At 54.6% G+C, this 24,288-nt stretch overlaps 9 protein-coding genes across 9 annotated transcripts; 4 read left to right on the forward strand and 5 right to left on the reverse strand.

Moving 5' to 3' along the window:
• Window positions 1-854: 854 nt before the first annotated feature.
• Window positions 855-2,661, reverse strand: EI97DRAFT_443707 (WD repeat-containing protein; the record flags this gene model as incomplete). The annotated part of the gene is made up of 4 exons (XM_033799851.1): window positions 855-864; window positions 957-1,166; window positions 1,261-2,054; window positions 2,107-2,661. 4 exons carry the CDS (start codon window positions 2,659-2,661, stop codon window positions 855-857), a joined length of 1,569 nt encoding a protein of 522 aa, XP_033652363.1.
• Window positions 2,662-3,044: 383 nt separating this feature from the next.
• Window positions 3,045-4,485, forward strand: EI97DRAFT_476350 (ubiquinone biosynthesis protein COQ9; the record flags this gene model as incomplete). The annotated part of the gene is made up of 3 exons (XM_033801938.1): window positions 3,045-3,067; window positions 3,227-3,602; window positions 3,662-4,485. The coding sequence occupies 3 exons, from the start codon at window positions 3,045-3,047 to the stop codon at window positions 3,992-3,994; spliced, it is 732 nt and encodes a 243-aa protein (XP_033652364.1). The 3' UTR covers window positions 3,995-4,485.
• Window positions 4,486-4,734: 249 nt separating this feature from the next.
• EI97DRAFT_90230 (uncharacterized protein) lies at window positions 4,735-5,469 on the reverse strand. The gene has a single exon (XM_033803200.1). The coding sequence runs from the start codon at window positions 5,236-5,238 to the stop codon at window positions 4,867-4,869; it is 372 nt and encodes a 123-aa protein (XP_033652365.1). The 5' UTR covers window positions 5,239-5,469; the 3' UTR covers window positions 4,735-4,866.
• On the forward strand, window positions 5,379-8,698 carry EI97DRAFT_90223 (uncharacterized protein). Its single transcript, XM_033803199.1, has 2 exons — window positions 5,379-5,767; window positions 5,832-8,698. Exons 1-2 carry the CDS (start codon window positions 5,518-5,520, stop codon window positions 8,510-8,512), a joined length of 2,931 nt encoding a protein of 976 aa, XP_033652366.1. The 5' UTR covers window positions 5,379-5,517; the 3' UTR covers window positions 8,513-8,698.
• A 241-nt stretch (window positions 8,699-8,939) lies between these two features.
• On the reverse strand, window positions 8,940-10,778 carry EI97DRAFT_434730 (uncharacterized protein). Its single transcript, XM_033798699.1, has one exon. It carries the CDS (start codon window positions 10,566-10,568, stop codon window positions 9,105-9,107), a length of 1,464 nt encoding a protein of 487 aa, XP_033652367.1. The 5' UTR covers window positions 10,569-10,778; the 3' UTR covers window positions 8,940-9,104.
• Window positions 10,779-11,095: 317 nt separating this feature from the next.
• Window positions 11,096-15,224, forward strand: EI97DRAFT_401323 (uncharacterized protein). The gene is made up of 2 exons (XM_033796459.1): window positions 11,096-11,303; window positions 11,361-15,224. The coding sequence occupies exon 2, from the start codon at window positions 11,435-11,437 to the stop codon at window positions 14,843-14,845; it is 3,411 nt and encodes a 1,136-aa protein (XP_033652368.1). The 5' UTR covers window positions 11,096-11,303; window positions 11,361-11,434; the 3' UTR covers window positions 14,846-15,224.
• Window positions 15,225-17,597: 2,373 nt separating this feature from the next.
• On the forward strand, window positions 17,598-19,869 carry EI97DRAFT_434732 (uncharacterized protein). Its single transcript, XM_033798700.1, has 4 exons — window positions 17,598-18,225; window positions 18,277-18,902; window positions 18,963-19,192; window positions 19,304-19,869. Exons 1-4 carry the CDS (start codon window positions 17,652-17,654, stop codon window positions 19,740-19,742), a joined length of 1,869 nt encoding a protein of 622 aa, XP_033652369.1. The 5' UTR covers window positions 17,598-17,651; the 3' UTR covers window positions 19,743-19,869.
• Window positions 19,870-19,879: 10 nt separating this feature from the next.
• On the reverse strand, window positions 19,880-22,125 carry EI97DRAFT_90639 (ammonium transporter-like protein). Its single transcript, XM_033803201.1, has 4 exons — window positions 21,769-22,125; window positions 21,293-21,624; window positions 20,649-21,240; window positions 19,880-20,589 (listed from the first exon to the last, which is right to left on the reverse strand). The coding sequence occupies exons 1-4, from the start codon at window positions 21,836-21,838 to the stop codon at window positions 20,018-20,020; spliced, it is 1,566 nt and encodes a 521-aa protein (XP_033652370.1). The 5' UTR covers window positions 21,839-22,125; the 3' UTR covers window positions 19,880-20,017.
• A 624-nt stretch (window positions 22,126-22,749) lies between these two features.
• Window positions 22,750-23,782, reverse strand: EI97DRAFT_90714 (uncharacterized protein). The gene is made up of 2 exons (XM_033803202.1): window positions 23,166-23,782; window positions 22,750-23,114 (listed from the first exon to the last, which is right to left on the reverse strand). Exons 1-2 carry the CDS (start codon window positions 23,537-23,539, stop codon window positions 22,859-22,861), a joined length of 630 nt encoding a protein of 209 aa, XP_033652371.1. The 5' UTR covers window positions 23,540-23,782; the 3' UTR covers window positions 22,750-22,858.
• Window positions 23,783-24,288: the final 506 nt, after the last annotated feature.

Raw genomic sequence — 24,288 nt, forward strand, 5'->3', positions numbered from 1 at the left:
ATACCCAAACCAAGGCTTTCTCTTCCCAGAAACTCCTTCCTCACCCTCACGGCATCGCCGTAGTCATCGATGGAGCGCTACCAGCATCGTCACGCTAACCAACGGCCACACCTTAACCTTAAATCTGCCTGCTATTTATAGACATCCCGCTACTGATCCGCTACTGCAGGGCTGGAGCTCTCCACCAATTTGCGGGTAGCTTTATCACAGTGACCTTGCAAATAACACAGCATCGTGTTTAACGAGAGAGGCGGTCAACGGTCCCTGAATTACACAATCATTCCAAAGCGCTTGGAAGAATGTCAGGTGAGCTATCGTGGGCTTAGCCGTCTCACGAGATGAGGGCGTTCAGGTTCCGGGACGATGGACGCAGCGGCTAGGTGCTGCAGAAGGGACGTTAGAGGCGCCAATGCAAAGAGACTCTACTTGTTTGCCTTGCGTGTGTGACTGTGAGAAGTCGGCCTACAAGTCGAGCGGACGGTTGTGCGAACTGGATGCTGAACAATTTCAAAATGTGTAATATCCGCAAATGAGGTATGTATATCCCGTTCTGCCGCCACCGCCCCGAATTGGCAAACGAGAAGATGTGTACAAGCTCGATTTGGTACCCAGAGGCGTAGAGCGAACTAGATCAATTCGGAGCAATTCTAATGCAGACTGTCGTGTTCAGGGTCAGTAAGCAAGACGGATATATTGACGTAGACGCCACATCCAAATTTGAGTGCGACTCATGCTGAGCAATCGCTTCCGCCGACCGCAACCCGCTGTCCACGACGTATACAACCAGGTCGCCCCTGCTGAGCCAAAATTGACTGTCGTGACGTCTATTCCACTGGCGCAAGTCATAAGAAATACTACATCCACCTGCAAGCAATCAAATTAGCATATACGCCTTTGAGCCACTGGACCCAGAGTGCAACGAGAACGACAACGACGACAGAGAGAAAACAACTTACAAGCAAAGCTTCCCACTCGCCGTACCCGCCGCCACCCAATCCTGCGTAGGATGGAATTTGGCGACGGCAGGCACGGCAGTGATGCCTTCGCCTCCTAGCTGCGCCAATTGCTGGCCTTTGCCAGTGTAGATGTCGACGAAGCGGTTCATGTTGCCGATGCAGAAGCGTTGCACGCCATCTTGGGGGAATTGCTGCCATTGGGGGCGTAATCTGGAGATTTTCTGTTAATGCACAGCTTCTCTAATACCGCTAACATCCATGACGTTGCGAGATCACGCGAGCATTCACTTGGAAGGAGACTCACATAGTTACCCATCGCCCCGTCTGATTATTATGCGGTATTACCGTCGCTGGCTTCATCTCCTTTTCCGTCAACGTCGTCCCCACCTTCCACTCGGCGCTCCTGCTAAAATCATGAATCTTGATTGTATCGTCATACGACGAGGTAGCCACCTGTCCAGACGAATTCCAAGCAGCGTGCGACACAGACAACCTGCTCTCGTGCTCTCCAATCAGGGCCGGGAGACGCGAATGACCCTTTCCGCTGATCTTGCGCAAATCCCATAACTTGAGGGTGCGGTCGAGGGAGGCGGTGGCTACGAGATGAGGGTGTAGAGGATGAAGACTAAAGCCGCCGATTTTCTTTTCGGAGAGGTTGAAGATTTGGAGGCCCGCGGCTTGCTCGGAGGGCGTGCGCATGTCGTAGATTCCAAAGCGGCCGTCTAGAGTGGAGAAATAGAGCGTGTTGGCGTTGTCGGCGGCAATCTCGATGCCAGAGAGTGGTGCATCTTCGTTCTTGTCGGCGGGTGCGTACACTTCCACCGCAACGCCTTTTGCTAAATCTAGTTTTCTTACCGATGAGTCGTAAGACGCAGAGAACATGGCGTTCGCATCGTGCGGACTGAAGAGAAATGTATGTATCGTTCGCGTATGAGGCTTCAGCGTGGTTATACTAGGGCCTTCAGGGTCGGAATCCTCATCGTCTTCGACCTTGACTTCTGCTGCTTTCTGTCCGCAGTCGCATATACCGAGATTTCCTAGTTTATCGCCGGCGAATACAAGCGGTTTATCCATAGTGGGATGCAGTCCAATTGCATACTGTTCGGATTAGAATGGCGGCCTCCAGCATAGGAATCAAGAGACCACGTACAATGCGCTCGGGAGTAAGCTTGATTTCATTAGGTTCAAAATCCTCCCACAGCTGCAATCCAGTCATCTTCTCTCTCAATGCCCTCAATTCCTTGTTCGTCGTCTCCTTGACATCCTTGGCCGTGAACGTCCTCTCATACGGCTTCGCCGGCCCCACGCTGGAGAAGAAATTGCCATTCACATCCCACCCCTTTCCGGCAACAACAATGTCTCCAAAATTGAAAGCATCACTGACGCGCTGTCTCTTCGCCTGTTCAGCTCGTCTCCGGTCCTCCAACTCCTCTTCGGCTTTTCGCTTCGCCTTCTCGCTGTCCGCCTCAATGCCTCGTAGACGCGAAGATGTGCGCCGCGGAACTAGATCCTCCTTTATCTTTGGCTTCGGTGCCTGCTTCTTCGATTTGGGCTTGGAGGTTGCGGTAGCGGTTGGCCGGGACGTAGGTGCAAGACCAGCTTCGGCGGCTTCCATTTCCAAGTTGCGTAGGAGCGCCTGCGTCTTCGCGATGTTCTCTTGTCTCTTCCGCTCATATTCGCTGATTTCTGCCTTTTGTCGGGCCATCTTGGGTTCGTCTTCGGGGTGGAATGCAGGTGGAAAATCGCGATAATCTGGATCGGCGTGGCGGCACTTTGAGAAAACACAGGATTGTATGTTGGTAAAAGCGAAAAGCGTATGCAAGTGCTTTCACAACAGAGCGGTACAAATGGATGGTATGGTCAAAGCCTGGTCAACAGAAATAGGAATGTGCGGTGAGTGAACAAGATGGAGGCGACGGCGTTCACCTTTCCCGGACCGCGACGCGTCGGTTTCGACTTGTCCGTCAAGGTCGCGTCCCGTAGTCACGTGCATCTCAGGTTACTGCCAAACCCCAAAAATGAAATATTCATCAGCCCTGCAGCAGTAGTTCTCCGGTCGACACCTCTCAATAATCGGAAAGATGATATATGTATCAAAAAGGCGTATTCTTGTGTGTTTCTGCGGAGCCGTGGACCCTGATCGACATGGTGGTTGGAGTGGCTTGGCGAATGCGAAAGTCGTCGTAGCCAGCTCCCATCTCAACATCACCCGCCCATATCATGTCGAGATTATCGAATTTCTCTTCGAGATCGTGGCGCCTGGCCTCCAGACGACAACCTCTGTGGAAACAGAGGTCTGCCTACCATTCCTACGAGCACCCGGAATCGCCACCCTTCCCGCCCGCAGAATCGGCAATCCTCTCCGCTTCGCTATCACATGTCCCGGATCATGGCTTCACATCAACTGCGCTCAAGCTAGGTGCGCGGGACGCAGGCTACCCCGATGTATCTACCAATCTACTACCTCGAGGGGTATATGATTTGGTCAATTACCATCTCGTCACGCAGCGGCTAGCTTTGCGAGACGCACTACAGTTTCCTTCGGACGCCGAGAATGGAAAGCCCATAGGCGTCGGGTCAAAGGTTAGGGCGCTGACTCTGGCGCGCCTCCGAGCGAATGCACCTATTGTGCACCGCTGGCAAGAGGTATGCTTGGCGCAATATAGGCATATAACTTGTGGGATCCCGCAACTCACCAGCTCCAGGCTCTCGCTATCATGGCACAACCCGGCTACGTGCCCGCATCACTCGCCGAACTCGCACGCCTAGCAGACGAGATCTGGTTCCTTGCAGGCGACACAAGCGTTGACATGAGCTGGTACACCAAACGAGCGACGTTGTCAGCTGTCTACTCGGCTAGCGAAGTGTTCATGACACAGGACACGTCGGCGGACTTTGTGGATACGGAAAGATTCCTCGACGCACGTTTAGCCGATTTAACAAAGGTTGGAGGTTTGATTGGGGCGCTAGGGGAATGGGTTGGTTACACTGGACATTCGGTGGTGAATGTGCTTAGGAGTAAGGGAGTGCGTATCTGAGGCAGGTGTGGGGAGCTCCCCAGTCAATAGTGTATATCGGCGTACTCTGGACGGTGAGTATCAGACGAATTGCAATCTGGCTAAATGTGCAATAGTCCTTCTGTATCCAGTGATAGCATAATTGGGCCATGGCACGGTTGCTACATGCATGTCAGTACTGTACATACATTTTCGAGCGGATACCCACACAGTACCATCCCCCTTCCTCTAGTTCTGGGTCCAGAAGCCGGCATGCACAGTACCACAGTACTGTATCCATACTTTAGTGTACCTATAGTAAGGAGCAGAGACAGCGTGGACATGACGGCGGAAGTCGCAACGCAGGGCAGGTGACGTGACGTCACAGGACAAGAAGGCGACGCTCCGTAAAGAATTGTGCGATGGTCAGGTCCACTTTGGGTGTCCCAACAAGCCAGTCCTTTGCTTCCCTCAAAGGATGCAATCCAATCAGGTCCCCCAAAGGGTCACTGCGAAGATGGGTTTCATTGTGTTTGTTAGCGGCGCGCGTTATTGGTCGGTGTTGCCCTCCCCGAGTTGAATCTGGGTCGTGCGCAGCATCCAGAGAGCGATTCACACCACTTTTCCCGATCTTGGACCCCTTCACATAATCTAAGTGGCGGAATCCAGTTTTCAGTCCACGCCCTCACGATGTTCGCCAGGTGTGTCGCCAGCTTCAAAAGGGGGTCATCGAGATCTCACGCCTCAGGCCGCGGAGAGCCATGGCGACGCAGCAATGCAGCGAAGGGTGCAGGTGAGCCCCGTCCATGGGCTCCGCGGGACGAGGCGTGGAAATGTCGGTTGTAGCCGTGCAAGCTCACTCGTCCGTCAGAGGTTGCGGGAGACGGCATCTGCCTCGATGGAGGGAGACTTTGTTAGGCGCATCGCAGAATCGGCGTGGCGTGAAGAGCAGGAGGAGGAGGTTTGGAAGTCGGAACAGGTGACGAGGATGAGGAAGTTCGCTCGGCAACAACCGCAACCGCAAGCCTTTTGCACGCGACCGGGGCCCTAGTGCCGCAAGTGGTCTGGGCCCTGGCCCGTGCCTTTCGTTGGTTTCCTTGGCCCTCGCCCGGATCGGATCGGTCAGAATAATCGACGATTGCGCCCTCAACATGGCCTCGTCCATGGACCTCACCTCCCGCCGTGCCACCCCCCGCTGGGCTGGACCGGCTCTCCTGCACCAGCCTCACCTCCTCATAACCACCATCACACCACGCCCCGCGCCCGTCGTCTCCCCCCAAACCCATCTCCAGATTGACGCCCTGAGCGTCCTCAACGACCCATTTTGACTCCGATTCTCGAAATACAGCCTCCTCGGAGCCTCATTCCCTGGTGCCTGCCGCAAAATCCCTCCAAAACCCCTCAACAGCACAACCGCATCGCATACCCCACATCCGGGTGCAGCAGGTTCAATTGACCCCTTGTCGATCACTTCGGGTCCCGTTTCCGCTCCACTGCACTCTCATGTGCCCCCGCCGCCCATAGCTTGCCTTGCCGCAGCACCCTCAGCAAACTCTAGGAGAGACATGGACCGTCGCCATGGCCATATGCCCCGTCGCCCCCCAGCACAAAAATCGGTGTCCCTGCGCCATAGCCCGCCCGCTCAGCTACCCCCATCAACTTCCTTGGAGCCTCAACCGAGCACACTCAGACCCTCGAGCGTCTCCCCCCCTCATATAGACAAGAACCAGAGTTCTGGCGAGAGTAGCGATGCTGGCAGGTGGTTTGAAAACAGCAACCACAACACCCAGCCCATCACTTCACAACCCGTCGACAGTGTGTAGCCCCTTGGTCCTCTCAATTGCCCATATACGTACGGCAGCTGACCCACCCTTTGCAGATGACCCGCCATTCTTCCTGCACAATAACTCCTCCGGCTCGTCTTCCCCGCCCGACGCCCCCGACTCACGCGTGCCTCAAGCTGGTCCCTCCATTCCCTACCGCCCTAGCGCGCGGCGTGTACCTACCGATGGCAGCAGTACCGAAGACTATAGAGGGGTGATTGATGACTTGACTATTGCGAACAAAAAGCTGAAGCAGAAGCTGAAGAAGTACGAAAAGCTACACGATGCGAAGCATCAGGATGAAAAACTCTTCGAGGTTCGATTTCATGGTCGCCTACCGGACCACAAGAAGAAGGAGTTGGAGGAAACTCTTCGCAAGTTCGCTCAAGAGCTTGAGAACGATAAGCCAGAAGGCCGCCATTCGCCTGTCCCACTTGCGACGCAGCATGCTACTTCCAACCTGACCTATCCTACAGAATCCGGCTACGTATCCATGTCTGCTTCAGGCCAGAATTCCAATTCCGCCGCTCCTTCTGGCCACGACAGTGATGCTCGCAACCTTTCGAAAACGCAATATAATGACCGTCAGCAAAGCATCCAGTCGTATCTTCATGACATACCGGTTGGCCTGCTCCCCAAGCATACTGCTCCAATGAGCGATAAATCCAAGAAGAAGTTGGTCGTCCGTCGACTGGAACAGGTCTTCGCCGGTAAACGGTCGACGCCCGGGGTTCATCCACAGCCCATGCAGCAAGAAGAAGTGGCGCAATCTGCAGCAACGGCCGATCGGAAAATCAGAGAAGCGGCCGGTCAACGGACGAAAGAAGGTCACCGAGAAGCGCTCATCATGCCGGTGCGACATGAAGACGGTATGACGGGATCCGAGTCTGCGCACGCGGCAGCACAAGTACTGTTCCCTGCTTCGGCTGGGCAGGAGCAGAGTGGAAATGGATCGGGGTCTCCCGATCAACGCCCAACTAGGCCTTTGGATCTCGACCCTTATCGTGCTCAAGTTCCTGCCGAAAATTTGAATTATATCCGGCATCTCGGGTTTTCGCTTCCGGGAGACTCCACGTCCGGTGAGACACCGCAGGATGGACAAGGTTGGATCTATCTCAATCTCCTCATCAACATGGCCCAGCTTCACACGATCAACGTCACCCCAAACTTTGTGAAAGATGCTTTGACCGAATACAGCTCCAAGTTTGAGCTGTCTCATGATGGGCGCAAAGTACGGTGGAGAGGTGGAAATGAATTGACACTCAACAGTGACAGCTCGTCGGAGCAGCTGAGTGGAAACTCGCATTCTCCAGACGATGTCGCTGCGTCGACATCCCGATCGCCCTCAAAGCTGAAGACGGAACCCGCTGGGAGCGCGGCCGATCTTGCTGAAGAAGAAAGGCAAGCTCACCTTGCGGCGCGGGCGGCCAAGGAGCAGGACCGGAACAAATTAGCCTACACACCTATCTTCCCTCATAAGCAAGAGTCGGATGAGTCGGATGATCTGTACAACGGCATGACGTCGTCGGGCGACTCACCTCTCCACCCACAAGCACACGCAGACTCGTCTGGTCTCGGCAGCTCAGGCCTGCGCAGTAGTTCATCACGCAGGAAAAGAGACGACGGACCCATGATCTTCTACACCAAGGCCAATTTCTGCACAGACTTGAGCGGGGACCGGAGTGGTATGCCTGGCAAGCCGCGATCTGAGTACAAAAGCATTACCTCCCAGCCGCTTGGGGCATCATCCAGAGATCCTCATGAAGCAGTGCCTCGAACAGGAATCGTGGAGCCAAGGGGCCCTATGGATCATGCCATGGAGGTTGATTCTAAGGACGGTGATGGACTTGGAACATCAAGTGAAGACGACCATGAATTTGGGCTGACAGAGCTGCGACGCGATGTAAGCGACAGCAGCACTTCCACTATGGAGTTTGAAGCCTCTGGAATCGGTGGTGTTCTGCCAGAGGACAACTTCGCCATCCGTGTCCGACGATCGCAATCTCGTGGGACACCCGATCGTAGCCTGCCGCAGAGGAGTCATAAGCCACGGTTGTACCCTAAGAAGATCCTGGACGCGCTGGATGAAGAGCAGGCGGCGGAGTCTGAAGATTCTGCGTCGCCTCAACCTGTGATAAATGAGCAGATCATTTCAACATCCAGCAAGATGCTGCCGAGCTCGACTCTCCCCCCTCCCTCTTTCCTTCCATTTGACTCTACATCATCCGGTGATGTGGACTCCGACCTTGAGTCGGATGTTTCCTCCACGCCATCGGAGTCGGCAGAGTCAGGCAGGCCGGTGAAATCTGGAACGCCCGAACCAGCGATGCAATCTTATCAGTATGCCCAACCGCGCCGAGAAGAGGGCGCCGGGCGCGACTCAGAAGACTCATACAGCAGCGCCGGGTTTCTCGCCATCCACCCTCCCGTCGACCTCTCCACCATGGAGCGAGCGGATCGGGAATTGGACGCTGAGTTCGCGGACCGGCTCGCAGCGGAGATTCCAGCTGGGAGTTCCGCAGCCACGGCGGGCGGTGGCAGTGGATTCAACAGTCCCATCAACATGCCCATCTCGGAGGGCGGAGAGAGCAAGAGCAGCGGCAAGAAGGCCCAGCAGCAGCGAAGTAGCGCGAGCCCCACGTCGGCGGCGGCGAAGGCGAATCTGAAGCGTGCAAGGACCAGCGATAGTATTCAGCAGGTGCTGCAGGAGCCGAGTAAGGCGAGGCGAATGAGCTGAGCAATTCCAACCACATTGAAAGCGAAGGGTGTAAAACGAAGAGAGCATGAAGCAAAGAAGAAATGCACTTTGTATCGGGTCACGACGCGTTGTACCACATGGGCGATCTCTGGGGCTTCCTGCATCATCATTACGGCATTTGTAGAAATATTGCTTTTCCTGCGGCGTATCCTTGATATCAATACCCTGTTAGTATTCTTCCATTCGAATTGGGAAGAGTTGATAGATCTGTCGGTACATGGTTTGGACCGGGCGTTGTATGCCTAGTGTTTCCTCCTATGGTGGAGTTTACCCTATGGGGATGGCGAGCGGATTGGTGGAGCGCTAGCGCTGCGGAGGCTGAGATTTTGGATATCGAGATGTGAATGCGACATGTTCGATGAGACCAATGACAAATATTCCAAGAGATGGCGAATGCTATCTGTGTCGGGAAATGATTTCGCGTTTGATACCTCTCCTGAGAGGTGGGAAATACTCTATGCGGCTATGATGCTAAACCCCCTTTTCAACTCCAAATCACCCTTTACCTCATAACCTTATATGCTGATGTTATACAATCCCGTCGCTATTGTACATAATCTTACAAGACTCTTCAGTCGCGCTTCTCTTCCGCCAGGAGCAGGTCCATGTCACCCAATTGCACAGGTTCCGATTTGTCTTCTCCCTTCTCACCATTCCTCCACTCCCCCAAGCCTTCTTTCTTTGGCGACTCAAGTCCATGCCTGCCCAACCTTCCCCCCATCGCCTTTCTCCTCCCACCTCGGCCCGCCTCAAACTTACCATCCGCTCCTACCCCAGCACCTCTTTTTCTCACCCCCGCCAGCACGCCAGCCGCCCTCAACCTCATTTCTACCAACTTCTTCCACTCCTGCACCTTCCTCTGCCCGTCCCGCACCAGCTCAAACCGATACAAAAAGCTCAACCCCTTGCCCCACTTCCCATCCCTCGCCAACCAATACTCCCCTACAATCTGTTCCAGGAGCGCCAGGGTATGGGCATCGAACTCGATGCCTGAGTTTTCCATGTCGGTGAGAAGGTCGTCGATCTGGGAATATGAGGCGTGCTGGATCCAGACGGTGCGGATGAGGAGGTTGTAGAGGGTTGTGGAGGCGCCGAGGGCGTAGGTGGAGCGGCCGAGGGATTTGAGGGTGGGAAGGAGGGAGAGGGGGAGAGCGGAGCGGGGGAAGTGTTTGCGGAGGACGCGCGTGGTGAGGACGAGGTGGAAGGGGAAGTTGTGGAAGAGGATGCGCGGGTCGGAGGGTGAGAGGATTGGGGAGGAGACATCGTCTATATTCTTGAGCTTGGGTCTCTTGGGTTTCTTGCTGGTGCTGTCGGTAGCAGAGGAGGCCGAGGCGGACTTTCCTCTTAGGCCGTCCAGGTCGAGTGCCCGGATCGGAGCTAGAATTTCCTTTTCGAGAATCTGCCAGACTTGGTGGTCGGTTTCTGCGGCCAGCATCAAGGCTTCGATACGCCCTCTTTCGGTTTCACGCAGGCGGTGCAGCTCATCCACGTGGGAGGCAGCTTCATCCTTGGGCTTCTCCCGTTCCTTCTGGGCTCCTTCCTTCTGGGCTCCTTGTTGCAGGATGCTTTGGGCGAGAGTCTGCAGGTTCTCGACCGGCTTCTTGAGGGACCGACGTTTGCTAACGGATGTACGACCGGAGAGCACGGCGTCGAAGACGGAGTCGATAGATGTCGCCGAGGCGAGGGCGTCATCTTCGTCGAGGAAGTCGTCGGAGAGAGGATCTTCGGATTTCTTCTTGAGGTTCTTGTACAGCTTCTCGAAGGCTTCGCGCTCAGGGCTCGTCATTGTCGTTTTCCGAGGCGGTTGCACTTCGTCGATGGGCGGCGGGAGCTCTGCATCGTGCTCGAAGGGAATGTGGTCGTCCCCTCGCCTGTACGATGACGCGTTGCGCCGCGCCGTGCCATGGGTGACGGGCTGCCATTGCTGAATCGTAGGGGTCTGGTAGAGAAAGGGTGCCAGTGTCTTGGATGTCGAGAAGTTCACAGCGATACGTGCGCGGGCCAGTGAGCCTGCCGTGGTTTTACATATAGACATTGAGGATGGAGATGGTGTTGACGGTCGAAGACGCAGGTGATGGTACGTTGAAGTCGGTTGCGACGAAAAAGTTCATGTTCGCGGCTAGAGAGACGCGGAAGGGCCCGTGCGCTATTGCCGCATTGGGCTGTAGTGTTGTCTTGTGTTAACCCCCGCAGGTGAGTTGCCACGGCTGCCTGGGCGGCCTCGATGATAATTGCAATAACTGACTGTGTCGCTCAGATGTGCAGGTAAACGTGATGAAGGATGCAGCTGTTGTTCCCAATAATTGCTGCATGTTTCAGGCCGGCAAACTGGACAGTGCTAAGGTTGCTTTTTCCAATGTTGCTCTCTGCACCCGTGGACCCGCCGTTTCCCCAGCACCGCGCCGTCCAATCGAAGCACGCGCGGCAGCGGATGTAAACGAAATGCTAGCCGCTTCAAGCTAGCAGCTGGCAGTGCAGCGCATGGCTGCAGGGATCCCAGACCAGTCACCCATCTCTCCAAGAACTCGATGATACCAGAGATGGACGGCCTCCTCGTCCCACCTCCCTCATCCTCATCCTCCCCTCTTCCCCACATCCTCGTGCTTTGCTGTCCACCTCGCCTCGGCTGTCTCTCTGGTCGCCTTTTCCTTCGCCTTCTTCCGTCGCGACCCGCCTGGCAATCCTATATAAACTCCATCGCTCGCCCTTCTCAATCCTCGACAGTTTCCCCCGTCGCACCGCGCGTCCTCTCTCTCTAGGCATTGCGTCGGTATGTTGTCCACCGGTTGGCCCAGCTTGTTGATCTCGCCAGCTAACTTCGTCGCCGCCTTAACTCTTTTCCTAGCAATGACAACACTTTGAATTCTCTACGTCGTCCGTGGGATGCCCCAGTAGGCGCCCATGGCGGGGCTGGAACAGTCTGCGAACGTGCGACGCGATTACTTCCTAACGGCGACGCCTGAACGCGAACGACCCTCATCGAAGCGCCGCCTGCCCAACGGCCCATGCAATTATCGCGATCAGAGCCTCGGCTCGTGTGGATGCACCCAGTTCTGGGATAAGGAGAGTGCTGAGCTGCACGATGAGTCTGTCGAGGGTGCGCCGCTGAGGAAGCAGTCGACATGGTGTGTCTGTAGCCATCATGCCTGCTTTCATCTCTTCGCCGGGCAGCGACCCGCAGAGACCACCTTGAAGCCTCCCCCATCTGTGCGACAGCGCCCTCGTGATGGAGGCCGAGCTCAGTCGCAGGCAGGATCGCAAGCCAGTGACTATCGGCGCGTAGCCCGTAGCGGCCACGATCACTCCCCAGCGCGAGGGGCACATGCGCTTCTGAATGCGCAGATAGGTTCGCCTCGTTCCGTGAGCACTTCGGGCTTTCCTAGGATCCCTGCAGTGTGTCTTCTGTCTCATGAGAGACGCCAAAGGGCCGCTGCTGATGCCGAGGCTGGGGTTAAGCAGCTCAAAAAGGAAGAGCAGACAAATTACCAGCTTTCTGGCCTTGGATTCCCGCTGTCGAACGTAATTGAGCGCCCACCCTCCGTTTCGCCTACCATTGCGGAAGAGTCCAATAGGGCCCCTTCGTTCTGCAACGCCGTGCTCCCTACAGCTAGAGCGAACTCGATTCGTGCCCAGTCTGACCGCATATCCACTCCCCCGTGCGGTGGTGACCTCGAACACGTGTTGGAGTTCAATCGCACTCTGCATCTCAACGTGGAAGGAGATACCATACCTGACACGTATGATCCTGAAGACTTCATTCAGAGTGCCACTGAGGTCGCTACCCCTAGCAATGCGGACACGCCGCGTTTAGGACCCGTGGATCAGGCTGTATCAGAGACAAGAACGCTTGTTGATACACTCATGCGACTGACTTCTCAGACAGGGCGTGATGTTGGCCAGAGTCCCAACGCTCAGTGCGCAACTACTGGGCCGGCACCGCAACCTCCTCCAACCAGCGCACCTGCCACACCCCAAGAGGAGCTGTCACAAGCCATCAGGACCGCGTCTCCGGCAACACTCCAAAAGCTCGTTGCCTACCTTGCCCCATTACACAATCTCCTTACCTCAATACCAAACTTGGCGAATACGATCAGAGATGTAAATGCGCGCTTAGACCATTTGGAGAACTATTCGTTCAATCATGTGCAACCTGAGGAGGTGCAGCAGCACCTCGAAAGCTATGACGGCCGGCTGTTGGAACTGGAACACCGCATGGATGACCATGAGTCTCTTCACAAAGCTATCGATGCCGATCATGGCGCCAATCCACTTGGCCGACAAGTCACGGCAGTTACAGATTCATTTGGTTCAGTCCAGTCGGCCCATTCTATTTCGTCGGCCCCTGCACTCGTGCCAATCGCTGGCAAGGAGATGCAGGCCGAGTTCGACGAGATCAAAGACAGGCTAGAGCTTCTTGAGGCAGCAGCCATGCCGTCTTTCGCCAACCCCTGGGAAGTGGATGTAGTGTTTCTGCCCTGGGGGCCGGAACTTCGAGGTATATGGCACTCTTTGGATGAGCCAGTATCCGAATCGGTCAACGCTCTCACTCAGGAGTCAGAAGACTGGACCCAGAACCTGGACCTTACGCTGCGCAAGCGGCGCTCTTCCATGTCTGCCCAGCAATCCTCAGGCCCCAGCACCAACGGCAAGCTGTCCTTGACAAGCTCTTTGGCTCTGAGCGAAGCAGAGAGTGGGTGGAGCAGCGAAGCCATCAGTAACTGGGCTGCCGGCGAAGTGGACGAGTGGCTCTTCCCAAGAGCATGCGGCCCATCAAACCTCGTTTACAAGAGGCTGCACAGCCGTGGCTTTGTAAAGAAAGTCACATTCAGGAGCGCCAGTTCTCGGGACATTCAGAATGCTCTGTCAACAGCCTTTGCTGAGCTAGGCCATCACTTAAGTTACACTGAAACAGACGACGACGATATTGTGGACGCTTTCCCGGCTCTACGTGCTCCCTTCATCCCGCTAAGGAAGGTGCATAAGGAAGCCAGGCTTCGCTTTCTCACACGTGCGGAGATGGCAAGCTCCGCGCTTTGGTCCGCCCAGTTTCTGTCCGCTGGGGTTATGATGAAAGCCTCAGGAGGCAAAAAGCGACTGTACGTGACACAAAGGGAAGCCTATCTACAGCGGAACGGCAAACCCGAAGGGATGAGCGATATGACGGATGCAGGGAAGTCGTGGACGTGGCAAGACATTCGAGAACTCCCCCGCTTCCAGCCGGACATGAACTCCCAGATGGAAGGCAATGACGAACATTGCCAACCCAAAGTCTCGGAGACCGACGCCAAAGAAGCGTGCTGGATGTTCGTCGAAAGGCTCGACCTTCCTCCTGCCAGTGCGACGTCCTCCTTCGACAGCAATCACTCCGCCCCTGTCCAATTGTCAATGCGTCCTGCAGGTCGCCAATGGCGAAGGTCCATCACACCGAGCTCGATATTGAAGAACAGGCAGCAGCAGCCCATTTCGCCCACGAGCGAACTACATATGACACGACCAGCTCATCGTCGCGCTCGAACCTTCTCGAGCTCTGTCGTGGAGCAGGCCCGGCCGAGCTCATCGAAACGCCGCCTGAATTCTTCGCCAGTCAAGCAATCATCCGTACCGCTTGGCCATGGGCGTACAGGCAGTATCGCCAGTATCGCACCCTCTCGGCCGAAACGCCGTAGAGTGGCTACTGACTCGCTCCCGCGTCTCGACCATGCCTATGCCCGGGAGGGACAGGTAGAGCTCTGGGACAACGAGAATTCTCGCCCCCCACGAGCTCTACCGTCACCGTTCTACTCCTCCCACCACGAGCTCGCGAGGACGAGCTCCGATCAGGCAAGTCGGAGTGAGCAGTCCGCAGCTGTCGCTGGCAAGGGCACGCCTTTTGCCTATGCGACGCCATATTCTGGGCCCATTGCTGGCGGCCGACCGTCTGATCGCTCCAGCGATATGCCTGGTGATACAGAACCGGATGATGATGATGGCGACGACGGGGAGCAGAGTTGGCGGGGCGTGGAAGATGGTGACGAGCGGGATTCCAGTGACGACAGCAGCGGCAGCGGCAGCGAGGACGATGACGCCGTAGGAGGTGCGCAAGCAATGGAGGCTCTGGCGAGCTTTTCCGGCGACGACAGCGGGTTTGGCAGTGAGAATGAGAATGACGACGACTCTAGTGTGGGCGGGGAGGTAGAAGACGAGGACGATGATACCTATTTCGCAGCGAGAAACGATGATGACGATGACGATGATGATGACGGCGAGGCTGAGGATGATGAAGATGACGACGATGAGGTGTTCGATACCCTGCTTAGTATTCTGGAGAATTGACGCCCGCTAACAGGTCTGATTTATGGCGCGGTGTCAGGGTGCGGCTGGTCAGAGTGAGTTGCATTCCTAGGGGGATGGATGCAGACGACTTTGATATAGACTACTCGGGCGAGAATGTGCATTCCGGCGTAGACATATGTTGACTGGGCAAAGTTTGGTGGTAGGTGCCGATATGGATGCGGATTTTGTATGATTATTGTCTCATATACCACATGCGATTGGCGTCATCTCAGGCCTGTAGTTTTATGATATCGCTGGTATCATGTAGCTAGCGCGAGTGCTGGCTGGCTGCTAGTTGGTAGATAGCGATAGCAAGAGCTTACTCTCCCCTTAGAAGAGTGGGGGATCTTTTGCAACGAAGAATATCTAGTTTTCCGATAAAGTTTTCTAATTCTCGATGCGCCGATGGTGGATTGTTGAATATTTGCCAACGAGTTTGTAATTTGTGAGGATGACGATGAAGCTCTTCACTGCTGGGATCGTAAATGGGAGAATGGGTCGGGTTGTTAGATAGAAAGCGCATAGTTCAGGATAAACAGACTTTAACTCGAGCAGCAGGACAATGAAGGAAAATCGTTGTGCAAGTAAGGAAAGGGCTGCAAAGAGTGCGAAGAAGGGTCTTATATAAGTTTGGCCCAGAGAGTTCAAGGTTGCTTTCGGCTTGAGAAGAAAAAAAAAAAAAAAAAAAAAAATTCCGATATGGTGGAGGCATGTTTTGGAATAGAATGGTATGTGTACGTTTCTTGGTTTTCTAGGAGCAGGATGAACGTGTCTGGTGGTTGATGGGCTGCTGCTTATCATCACAAATAGTATTTTTATTCTAATGGTGATGGTGAGGGATCTCGTCTCTGCCACCCACATGGTTAAAAATGCAAACTTGGCGAGCTATGGAAGTAGTGACGTTCGATAGAACAGGCCCCCCGGCCGGACAGACATGTATTGCTGGGCGTAGTTTCTTTTTAAGAGTAAAGCGAGTGTGTGTGTTAACAAGTATAAGGACGACGCAAGAGTGGGGGGAGAGAGGGTTTACATGAATTTCTAGGACTACATGGACCGTGAGGTAGTAGATTTTTGCAACTGCGAAGCAAGAAAAGGCAGATGTTTTGCTCATTCTTTTACGTCGTTCGCATTGCGCTCTAGTTAAGGGATACATTGACGTGAACGATTGTGATGCTATTTATCATCGGCGAGTCTGATTCATCATCTCCTGCAAGTCCGTATGTCACATACTGTGCGCATTCGATCACTAGAGTGACGCTCCTTATCATCAGTGTTGCAGCAAGAGTATTTTAACATTTGACCCCTCTCAATACGAAGTGTAAGAGTCGGGGTGTCTCGAGAGTTAGGACAAACATGTACATCTGGTGTGCCACATTTCACTATCGAGGCCATGTTTCAGGAAGAACGACTCTCACATCAGATGGTTTCTGCATAAATTTCAGAATCTTGTGTCCCCAATGCGGCGAAGTGTAAGGAGACGAGGACATGCGGTGGAAGGAGGTACATAGGTAATATATAGGGTACTGGCCAGTAATGGGGATCAGGAATAACAAAGCAGGAGCCGGCGCGCACATTTAATTAGCATTTTACACTTCTGATCTATACGGCAGGTATAGGAGTCCTAAGAACGGTTACGCTCCTCGTATATTTATTTGTCTTGCCTCTACCCTAGGGTAAGAACTACATCGAGCCCTTCGCCGAATCATTTCGATGTCTCTTCTGGTAGGTTCCATAATAGGATCTAATGGTCCTTTTTCGCGAGCACTCAGCAAACACATCGTGTAATCTTTCAGTTCGTTTAGTCTTCGCAATGTGGCACGGAGGCACTTGCGTGAGGGAGGTAGAGGTCACAAGAAGGATTTATATAAGATATCGAGGTTTGTAGCAGTGCCAAACCGGCCGGCGGTAACGGGATGTGATTAGCAGCAGCATGAAGCGGACAAATGCATATTTCGAAAACATGTGAAGGGTGATTTTTAGTGCATGGTGAGCATCATCGGCATTTGTTACTCGAGACATCTCTATATGAGCGCGAAAGGGCTTTTGTTCACAGAGAGAATCATTTGAAACTAAGAATCGATACCGCAGACATTACATCGATGAAACTCATCTTTTTGGTGCGAAAGGGAATACAAATAGACCTGCAGGAAGATGTGATAGCAGGACGCGAGATTTATATATGCTTGGGGTGTGGGTGTTTGATGTGGAAACAGGGATGCGTATGGTCACGGAGAATTGAACTCCAACATGCGAGTGTGGGTGTGTTGGTATGCGAGGTGACAGTGACACTCACCACCACCGCGAAACATGGAGAGATGATACAATACACGCGGACACAGCGTGGAGGACATGACTCCGCCTCGAAAATGATTTTCTATGAATGTTCAGAAACGTGGTGTAAGATAGTGCTCTGTAGAAGTGATATTTATATTTCGACAAAGGCGGTGGGCTTCGTCGTGACTCTGGGTAGGCGTTTCAAAGATTTCCATGTGTTTCGTACGTGCGGCGTGAAGTGAGGACTGGTGAGAATTCTCCCCAAGATATCCATTTGATAGCGAAAACTGTTTATATGAAAGAAGAAAACAACTGGTCTAAGGCGTGAAAGCCGGACGTCTATCTTGGCTGAGAGGACTTCTGCGTAACTGGAACTCTGGTGGACGGAGGCATGTGGAATGGGGTGTGGCGCATGTAGTTACACAGCCACTCTTACTGAGGCACCCTCGGTTTCCGCACGAACCTCCAGTTGTTTGAGCGCGAAGCTCGCGACGTAAACATTGGGAATGTTACTGAGGAGAGGAGAGCTGCAATGCTCAACCAATTGTCCCGCACCGGCCACGCCACCTTTGCGCGCAGGCCCTACATATGTCAGGAATGTCTGCGACGCTTGCAAAGTCGTCATATCCGGTCAATTGCCTCTCCGGCACCAGCCTGGATCCGCCCGCTCTCAACCGCTTCCGATGACCGTACACCTCCGAAAGAAGACGCACCCTTCCGCAAAGCGCTGAAAGATGCCGCAAAGAAGAAACGTCTAGAGAACCGTGGAAAAGCTCAATCATCCGACAACCCAAGCGGAAGCTCAGAGTTCAAGTCGGAGAAGTGGGAGCTCACAGTCGGCATCGAGATACATGCGGAGCTCAACACAGCTCGCAAGCTATTCTCCAGCGCGGCCACGTCTGTCAACGATACACCCAATACGCATGTCGCCTTGTTCGATGCTGCGTTTCCTGGAAGCCAACCGCATTTTCAGCGGGAAACGCTGATTCCTGCGCTGCGAGCTGCGTTGGCGCTGAATTGTGAGATCCAGCACAGGAGTAGCTTTGATAGGAAGCATTACTTCTACCAGGACCAGCCGGCTGGGTACCAGATTACACAATATTATGGTGAGTATATATACATCTTTGTCGTCTACTCAGTTTGACGAATTATCCCAGAGCCATTTGCCCGCGACGGCCACATCACTCTCTACCCTCACGACTTCCCCGGTGGCGTGTCCCCTGAAGGCGGGCCCGTCACCATTGGAATAAAGCAAGTCCAGATGGAACAAGACACGGCCAAAACCATCCAACAGCCACCATCGACCCATCTGCTCGATTTCAATCGTGTTTCGCACCCTCTCATCGAAATCATAACGCTTCCTCAGATACACAATCCCGTGGTCGCTGCCGCATGCGTGCGAAAGATCCAAGCCATCCTCAAGGCTGTGGATGCAGTAACCGCAGGCATGGAGATGGGCGGTCTGCGTGCCGACGTCAATGTCTCTGTACGGCGACGCGACAGCGCAGACTCGTCGCAGCAATCGCATTCGTATCACGGCGTGACGGGCCTGGGCCAGCGAACCGAGATCAAGAATTTACCGAGTATCAAAGCAGTCGAGGACGCTATCATCGCCGAGCGGGATCGCCAGATCGATTTGCTGGAGCGAGGTGGTATCGTTGACGGGGAGACGCGAGGATTTACGCAGGGGAGTAAGACGACCAGGCGGTTGAGGGGGAAGGAGGGCGAGATTGACTATCGGTATATGCCGGATCCGGATATCGCTCCTGTTGTCGTTGGGAAGGTAATCAGAACCACACCTGGGTGTATAGAAGTAACGTCATGCTCACACCTTCATTTATAGGACCTTGTACAACACCTCAAATCAAGCATGCCTCTGCTATCCGACGACGTCATCGAGATGCTCGTCGATCCCAAGAGATATGGGTTAACGGCGAAAGACGCCGGCACGCTCGTCGTCCTGGACGACGGCGACCGCTTAGACTACTATCTAGAAGTTGTTGAGATCCTGCGCCGTATCTTCTCCGAAGATTTTGCTGCTTTGTCCCGCGTTGGCAAGATGGCGGGTAACTGGTGCGTCGTCTTCTTACTTTTTCCCACTCTACCTCAACGCCCCTCAATCGCTTAGTCATCATGGTCTTCGTCTACCTCCGGCAAAGTAGCACAAGCTAACATGACGGATAGGGTACTCATGGAACTAGGAGCCCTCTTCAAGACCACACAGTGGTCGGCTGACCGTGTGAGTCCTTCGGAACTCGCTTCCCTCATCGCACATGTCCTCCGCAAGCAGATCACAGGCCGGACCGCGAAGCTCCTCCTCGCCCAGAAATTCGACGGGGATGCCCGCCCCGTGGACCAGATCATCGTGGATGAAGACCTCCTGCTTCGGCCTCTGAGTCGCGACGAGTATCTCGCTATGGCGCAGCAGCTGCTGGAGGAGAAGAGCGATGTCGTGAGGGATATTGTTGAGAAGGGCAAGCATCAGAAGGTCAAGTGGTTTGTGGGGCAGATGATGGCGAGGGGGGCCGAGGGGACGGTGGAGCCTGGGACGGCGGAGGAGGTGTTGAGGCTGTTGCTCCAGCTGCCGCCCATGGAGGAGCAGCGGCAGCAGATGAAGAAGTGAGGAATCGACATTGGTGTGGCACAGGTTGGCCCTACCGTCATATTCACGAAGGAGGAATCGAGCAAGTGGAAGAAGAGGCAGACAAGTTCAAAAAGGTAGATTAGCCAATCCAAAAAGTACGACTGGCAGCAGCAGGAACTCCATGGTATATAGCGACTCCAAACCCCATGAAAGCACAGAAAGATAAACATCGGCAATCAGCATCGCCGGGATATCGAAACACAAATCTAACCGAAACACTCAACAAGCAAGCGCAGTATGGCGGCTAATGACCATTACTCGTGAATTCCGCCTTTCTCGACCCCCATGGCAATGGCATGCCTATCGCCCCCAATGCCCGTATGCGCATGGCCATTCTCGCTGCTCTCGCTCGGCGCCTTGCCCTCGAGCATCTGGCTATGCTCGTGGATGCCGTGGCGCTCGACCTGGGGGATGGTATGCTCGTGCGAATCCGGGTCGCCCTTTGCTGGGGTCCAGGCCAGGTAATCCCTCCGCACCTCGACGTAGTCGTAAGCAAACTCGCCCAGCTGGTCGTCGTCCATGCCCAGCAGCTCGGCCTCCTCGCTCGCGCGGAGGTGCAGGCCGGGGATCTTGTCGATGGCGTAGGCGAGCAGGGCCGAGACGACAAACGAGTAGGCGGTGGCGGCGACGATATAGGCGATTTGCTTGTACATTTGCTTCCACTCGTGCTCGATCCAACCGCCGACAAAGAGGCCGTTGTTGACGCCGTCGAGGCCAATGATGTAGTTTGTTGCGAAGAGGCCGTTGAAGATGAGGCCCACGATGCCCGCGACGCCGTGTTCGGCAAAGATATCCATGGCGTCGTCGATCCTGATCCAGAACTTGACTGTGAAGGCGGCTGTCAGTACATGTTTGTGATACTGAGAGAGATGAGGAAAAACATACTCTTTGTGGAAAAGTTGCAAATGACGCCCGTCGTAATGCCCAGGGCAACGCTAGCCCAGGGCGGCAGGAATCCGGAGGCGGGCGTGGCAGCCACCAGGCCCGAGATGGTGCCAGAGCACCAGCCGACCATGGACCACTTGCGAGCGAGGCGCCAGTCGAGGAGGACCCAGCTGGCTGCGGCGAACATGGCCGTGAGGTTGCTGTTCCAGCAGGCGACGACGGCGCGGAGGTTGGCACCAAAGGCGGAGCCACCGTTGAATCCCAGCCAGCCGAACCACAGCATGACGGTCCCGAGGGTGATGAGCGAAACGTTGTGAGGGCGGAAGTTGAGCATCATCTTCTCCTGGCGGCGGCCGAGGATCATGGAGTAGGCGAGGGCGGACAGACCCGAGCAGATTTCGACAGGGCCTCCGCCAGCGTAGTCGAGGACTCCCCACTTGAAGGCCCATCCGTTGACGTTCCAGACCCAGCACGCGATGGGGCAGTATACAATGGTGGCCCAGGCGAACATGAAGACCATCATGGGAATGAGACGTCCGCGTTCGGCGATACACCCGACGATGATGGCGGCGGTGACGGCGCAGAATTGCATCTAGGCTGGTCAGAGGGTGTCATGGCAGTTTCGAAATCGAGTATTTGCGCACCTGATAGAAAGCATACAGCAGGTCGGGAATCAAGGGGCTACCGGGACTCGGGGCGCCCAACGTCTTCATGAGGCCGAACTTCTTCAGGTCGCCGATGAAACCATTCTCCGCATATTGGCTGAAGGCCAATGAGTAGCCCCAGAAGTACCATTGAAATGTAATGACGGTGGTAGATGCCATACATGCCCAGATGAGCGAGAGGGCGGATTTTCTTCGAGCGAGGCCAGAGTAGAGGAATCCGAGACCGGGGACCATGATCAAGACCATGGCCGAGGCGATGATGATGTACGACTGGTCGCCCGGGTTGTACCATTGGTTCAGGTTCTCGGTGTCTACAGGAGTCAGGGGTTAGAAGATGGGCTTCAAAAGCGCAAACTACGACAGAGATGTGGTTGTTCGGGGATGGGGAAGTGTTGATTGTGGTCACGTGGACGGTGCCATGAACGGGACCGAATTGGGACTTATAGAGAACTCACTTGAATCGCCTCCGAGCTCAGGGTTGGTGCCGTTGAACTCGGTCGGCGCACCGACCCACGAGTACGACATGACTGTGGGCGGAAGTGGTGCGGTATGTTGTGCGGGTGGATTGGTTTCGTAGGGGAGAGTTGGTTGGGATGGTCGGTAGGGGCAAAAAAAAAAAGGTGTAGAGGGAAAGAGGCGAATGTAACAGAGAGAGAGGTGGCCCTCGCTAGGATATATAAAGGAAACGACGACGAGGGAGATTATCGGAATGGTTGACCGGGGCTGTCTCAATGGGCGCAGACGGATTAGAATAATGGAGAGGCCCAAGTTCTCGAGCTTATCTCCCCTTGTCTACCCGGGAAGATAGTCAACAGTTGAGGCAAAATAGACGAGAACCCACGGGCAGGCGTCGTGGGGTCTCATCAGTCTGCAGTGGGTCGGGTACTAGCACTGTCCTGGTATCAAAAAGTGCCCAGTGCCCAGGTCAGCGTGAGTGGGTGAATGTCCCTTCCTGGCAGTTCGCACAAGCGCGCGTCTTCCACCTGGGTTGTTCCCTTATCAGTGGTGGAGGTTCACAGGTCGTATTTGTGGTGGCGGAAGGCTTGGCGCGGACGTTTCCAAAGTCTTGAAGTCATCGTCTGCTGCTGTTGTCTACGAAGATGAATCCCTCCGATATGGCTCTGATATGCGTTCTGATCTGCCTCGAGGAAGAGCGTTTGTCAAGCAGTTTGTACATTGATAAGGAGCCGCGCTCTGATTGGGCGGGGCTGTGGCAGCGGGAGCTAGAGCCCGTTTCGAGGGGGCGTATCGGCGCGGCTGGTCTCGGCGAGGCGCGGCGGGCGATCCAGGATTCCAGAGATTATGCGATTCCACCACAAAGGCTCTAGCCCAGCCCTGATAAGATATGGGTACTCTCTATTCCGTATCTTGTTCGAATTCACCTTTGAAGGATACCGAGTACTGTGCATTCACCCTTTCTTCATGGTGACCTGTAGTCTTTGTGGTCAGTAGTGCCATGCTCTTTTTTTATACACGCGGCTCCAGTGCAACGGCGACAGGACCGGGCGCCTGGGTTGTCTCGTCCCGCAGAGATCCACGTTCTTATCAGTGCCGTTGCTCCGGCGAGTGCACGGCGAACACGAAGTCAGGTGACAAGGACCGCGTTCTGGTGTGTGCTACCACAAGTCCATGGGACTGAGATTGCTTGTTCAGGTGCGCTGTTGCCCACTGCCTTTTCTCCCAACTTTCCATTCTGGGAACTGCGTGGGGTTCCGCCATCAGCGCATCCTCGACTTTCGTATTTCCACCTGGGCACGACCGCCTCCATTTTTCAGCCTTCAGAGGCCCTGTGGGATATTTTCTGCGACTATCAGCGTTTTGCATCTTCTGTCAAATCCTCATACGTTCCTGCATCTTCGTACAACACTCCCTCCCACTCCTCGCCAGAGCAGAATCTTGGCCGACTGCACTCCCATTGTACTGTCGGAGAGAGACATCGGATGGTCTTCCAAATCGTTGGCTGTCGTCTCCCGTCTTCTTCTTTTTCCTCTCTTTTCCATCTCGGTCACGTTTTTTGCTACTGGCCTTCGTTTCTTCATGTCCACCACCGCGCGTCTTGATTCTCCCAGCCATCAAATCAAGAAGACTTCTGCGGTTGAGGTGCAGCAAATCCTTCAGTGTGCTGTGCTGTCTCCCGACACTCCTGATCCCTGAACACACTCGTACCACAGTCTCACCGCTTCTGCGCCTGCCATCCGACCTTGTTGTCATCCTCACCGAGGCCATATCAGGGAATCATGGAGCCATCCGAGACCCTGCTTCATCCTGTCCCGTCGTCTCGTTGATCTCATGTCTCCTTTTGGAAGCAACCGGGTAGTGCATTGTTTACTCCTGCATCTTCCGTGCCCAGGTGGTTGCCTTTTCTCGCTTGGGATGCAACTGCTTCCCCAGCTGAGCCCCTCCTTACCAACGGCCAAATAAGAGTCTTCAAGCGGATGCAGCTACCAAAGGGTGGCCCTGCCAGGCCGAGGATGAACTGACAGCCTTGGAATTCTACTTTGTGTGACGGGTAAATTCTCCTACCGCCCATGAGATGGTTCCAAGGTGCAACCGCCCCACACGTCCATAGACGAGAAACAACATCTCCTGCAACGGGTAACCGCCTTCCTCGTGAGTAATGTGCGTCGCCCAACCCTCCAATTTGCCTTTTCCCTAAAGAATACTATCAGTCACACTGTGGGTTTGGAGGACCCCCGACCAGGTATTGGGGTCCATGAGACCGTTGAACGTGTCCAGGTACCGTGTAGAGCAACGTAGCACAAGATCTCCCCGCGCGCCACCATCTCGACTAGTCTACCGAATTGTTCAACCGTCACAGCCGTTGGATCGACGAGCAAGGCTCGATAGCCTGGGAGATTCTGGTGTCACAAAGGCTGGCGGTCCATGCCGTGCCGTATGCTACCCGTTCCGGTTCTCTCTTGCTCCCGGATGACCATGAGCTTTGGACCAAGGATGTGTCTGCAAGTTCACCATCA

The sequence above is a fragment of the Westerdykella ornata genome (genome assembly GCF_010094085.1).
Source record: "Westerdykella ornata strain CBS 379.55 unplaced genomic scaffold EI97scaffold_17, whole genome shotgun sequence".
NCBI lineage: Eukaryota > Fungi > Ascomycota > Dothideomycetes > Pleosporales > Sporormiaceae > Westerdykella > Westerdykella ornata.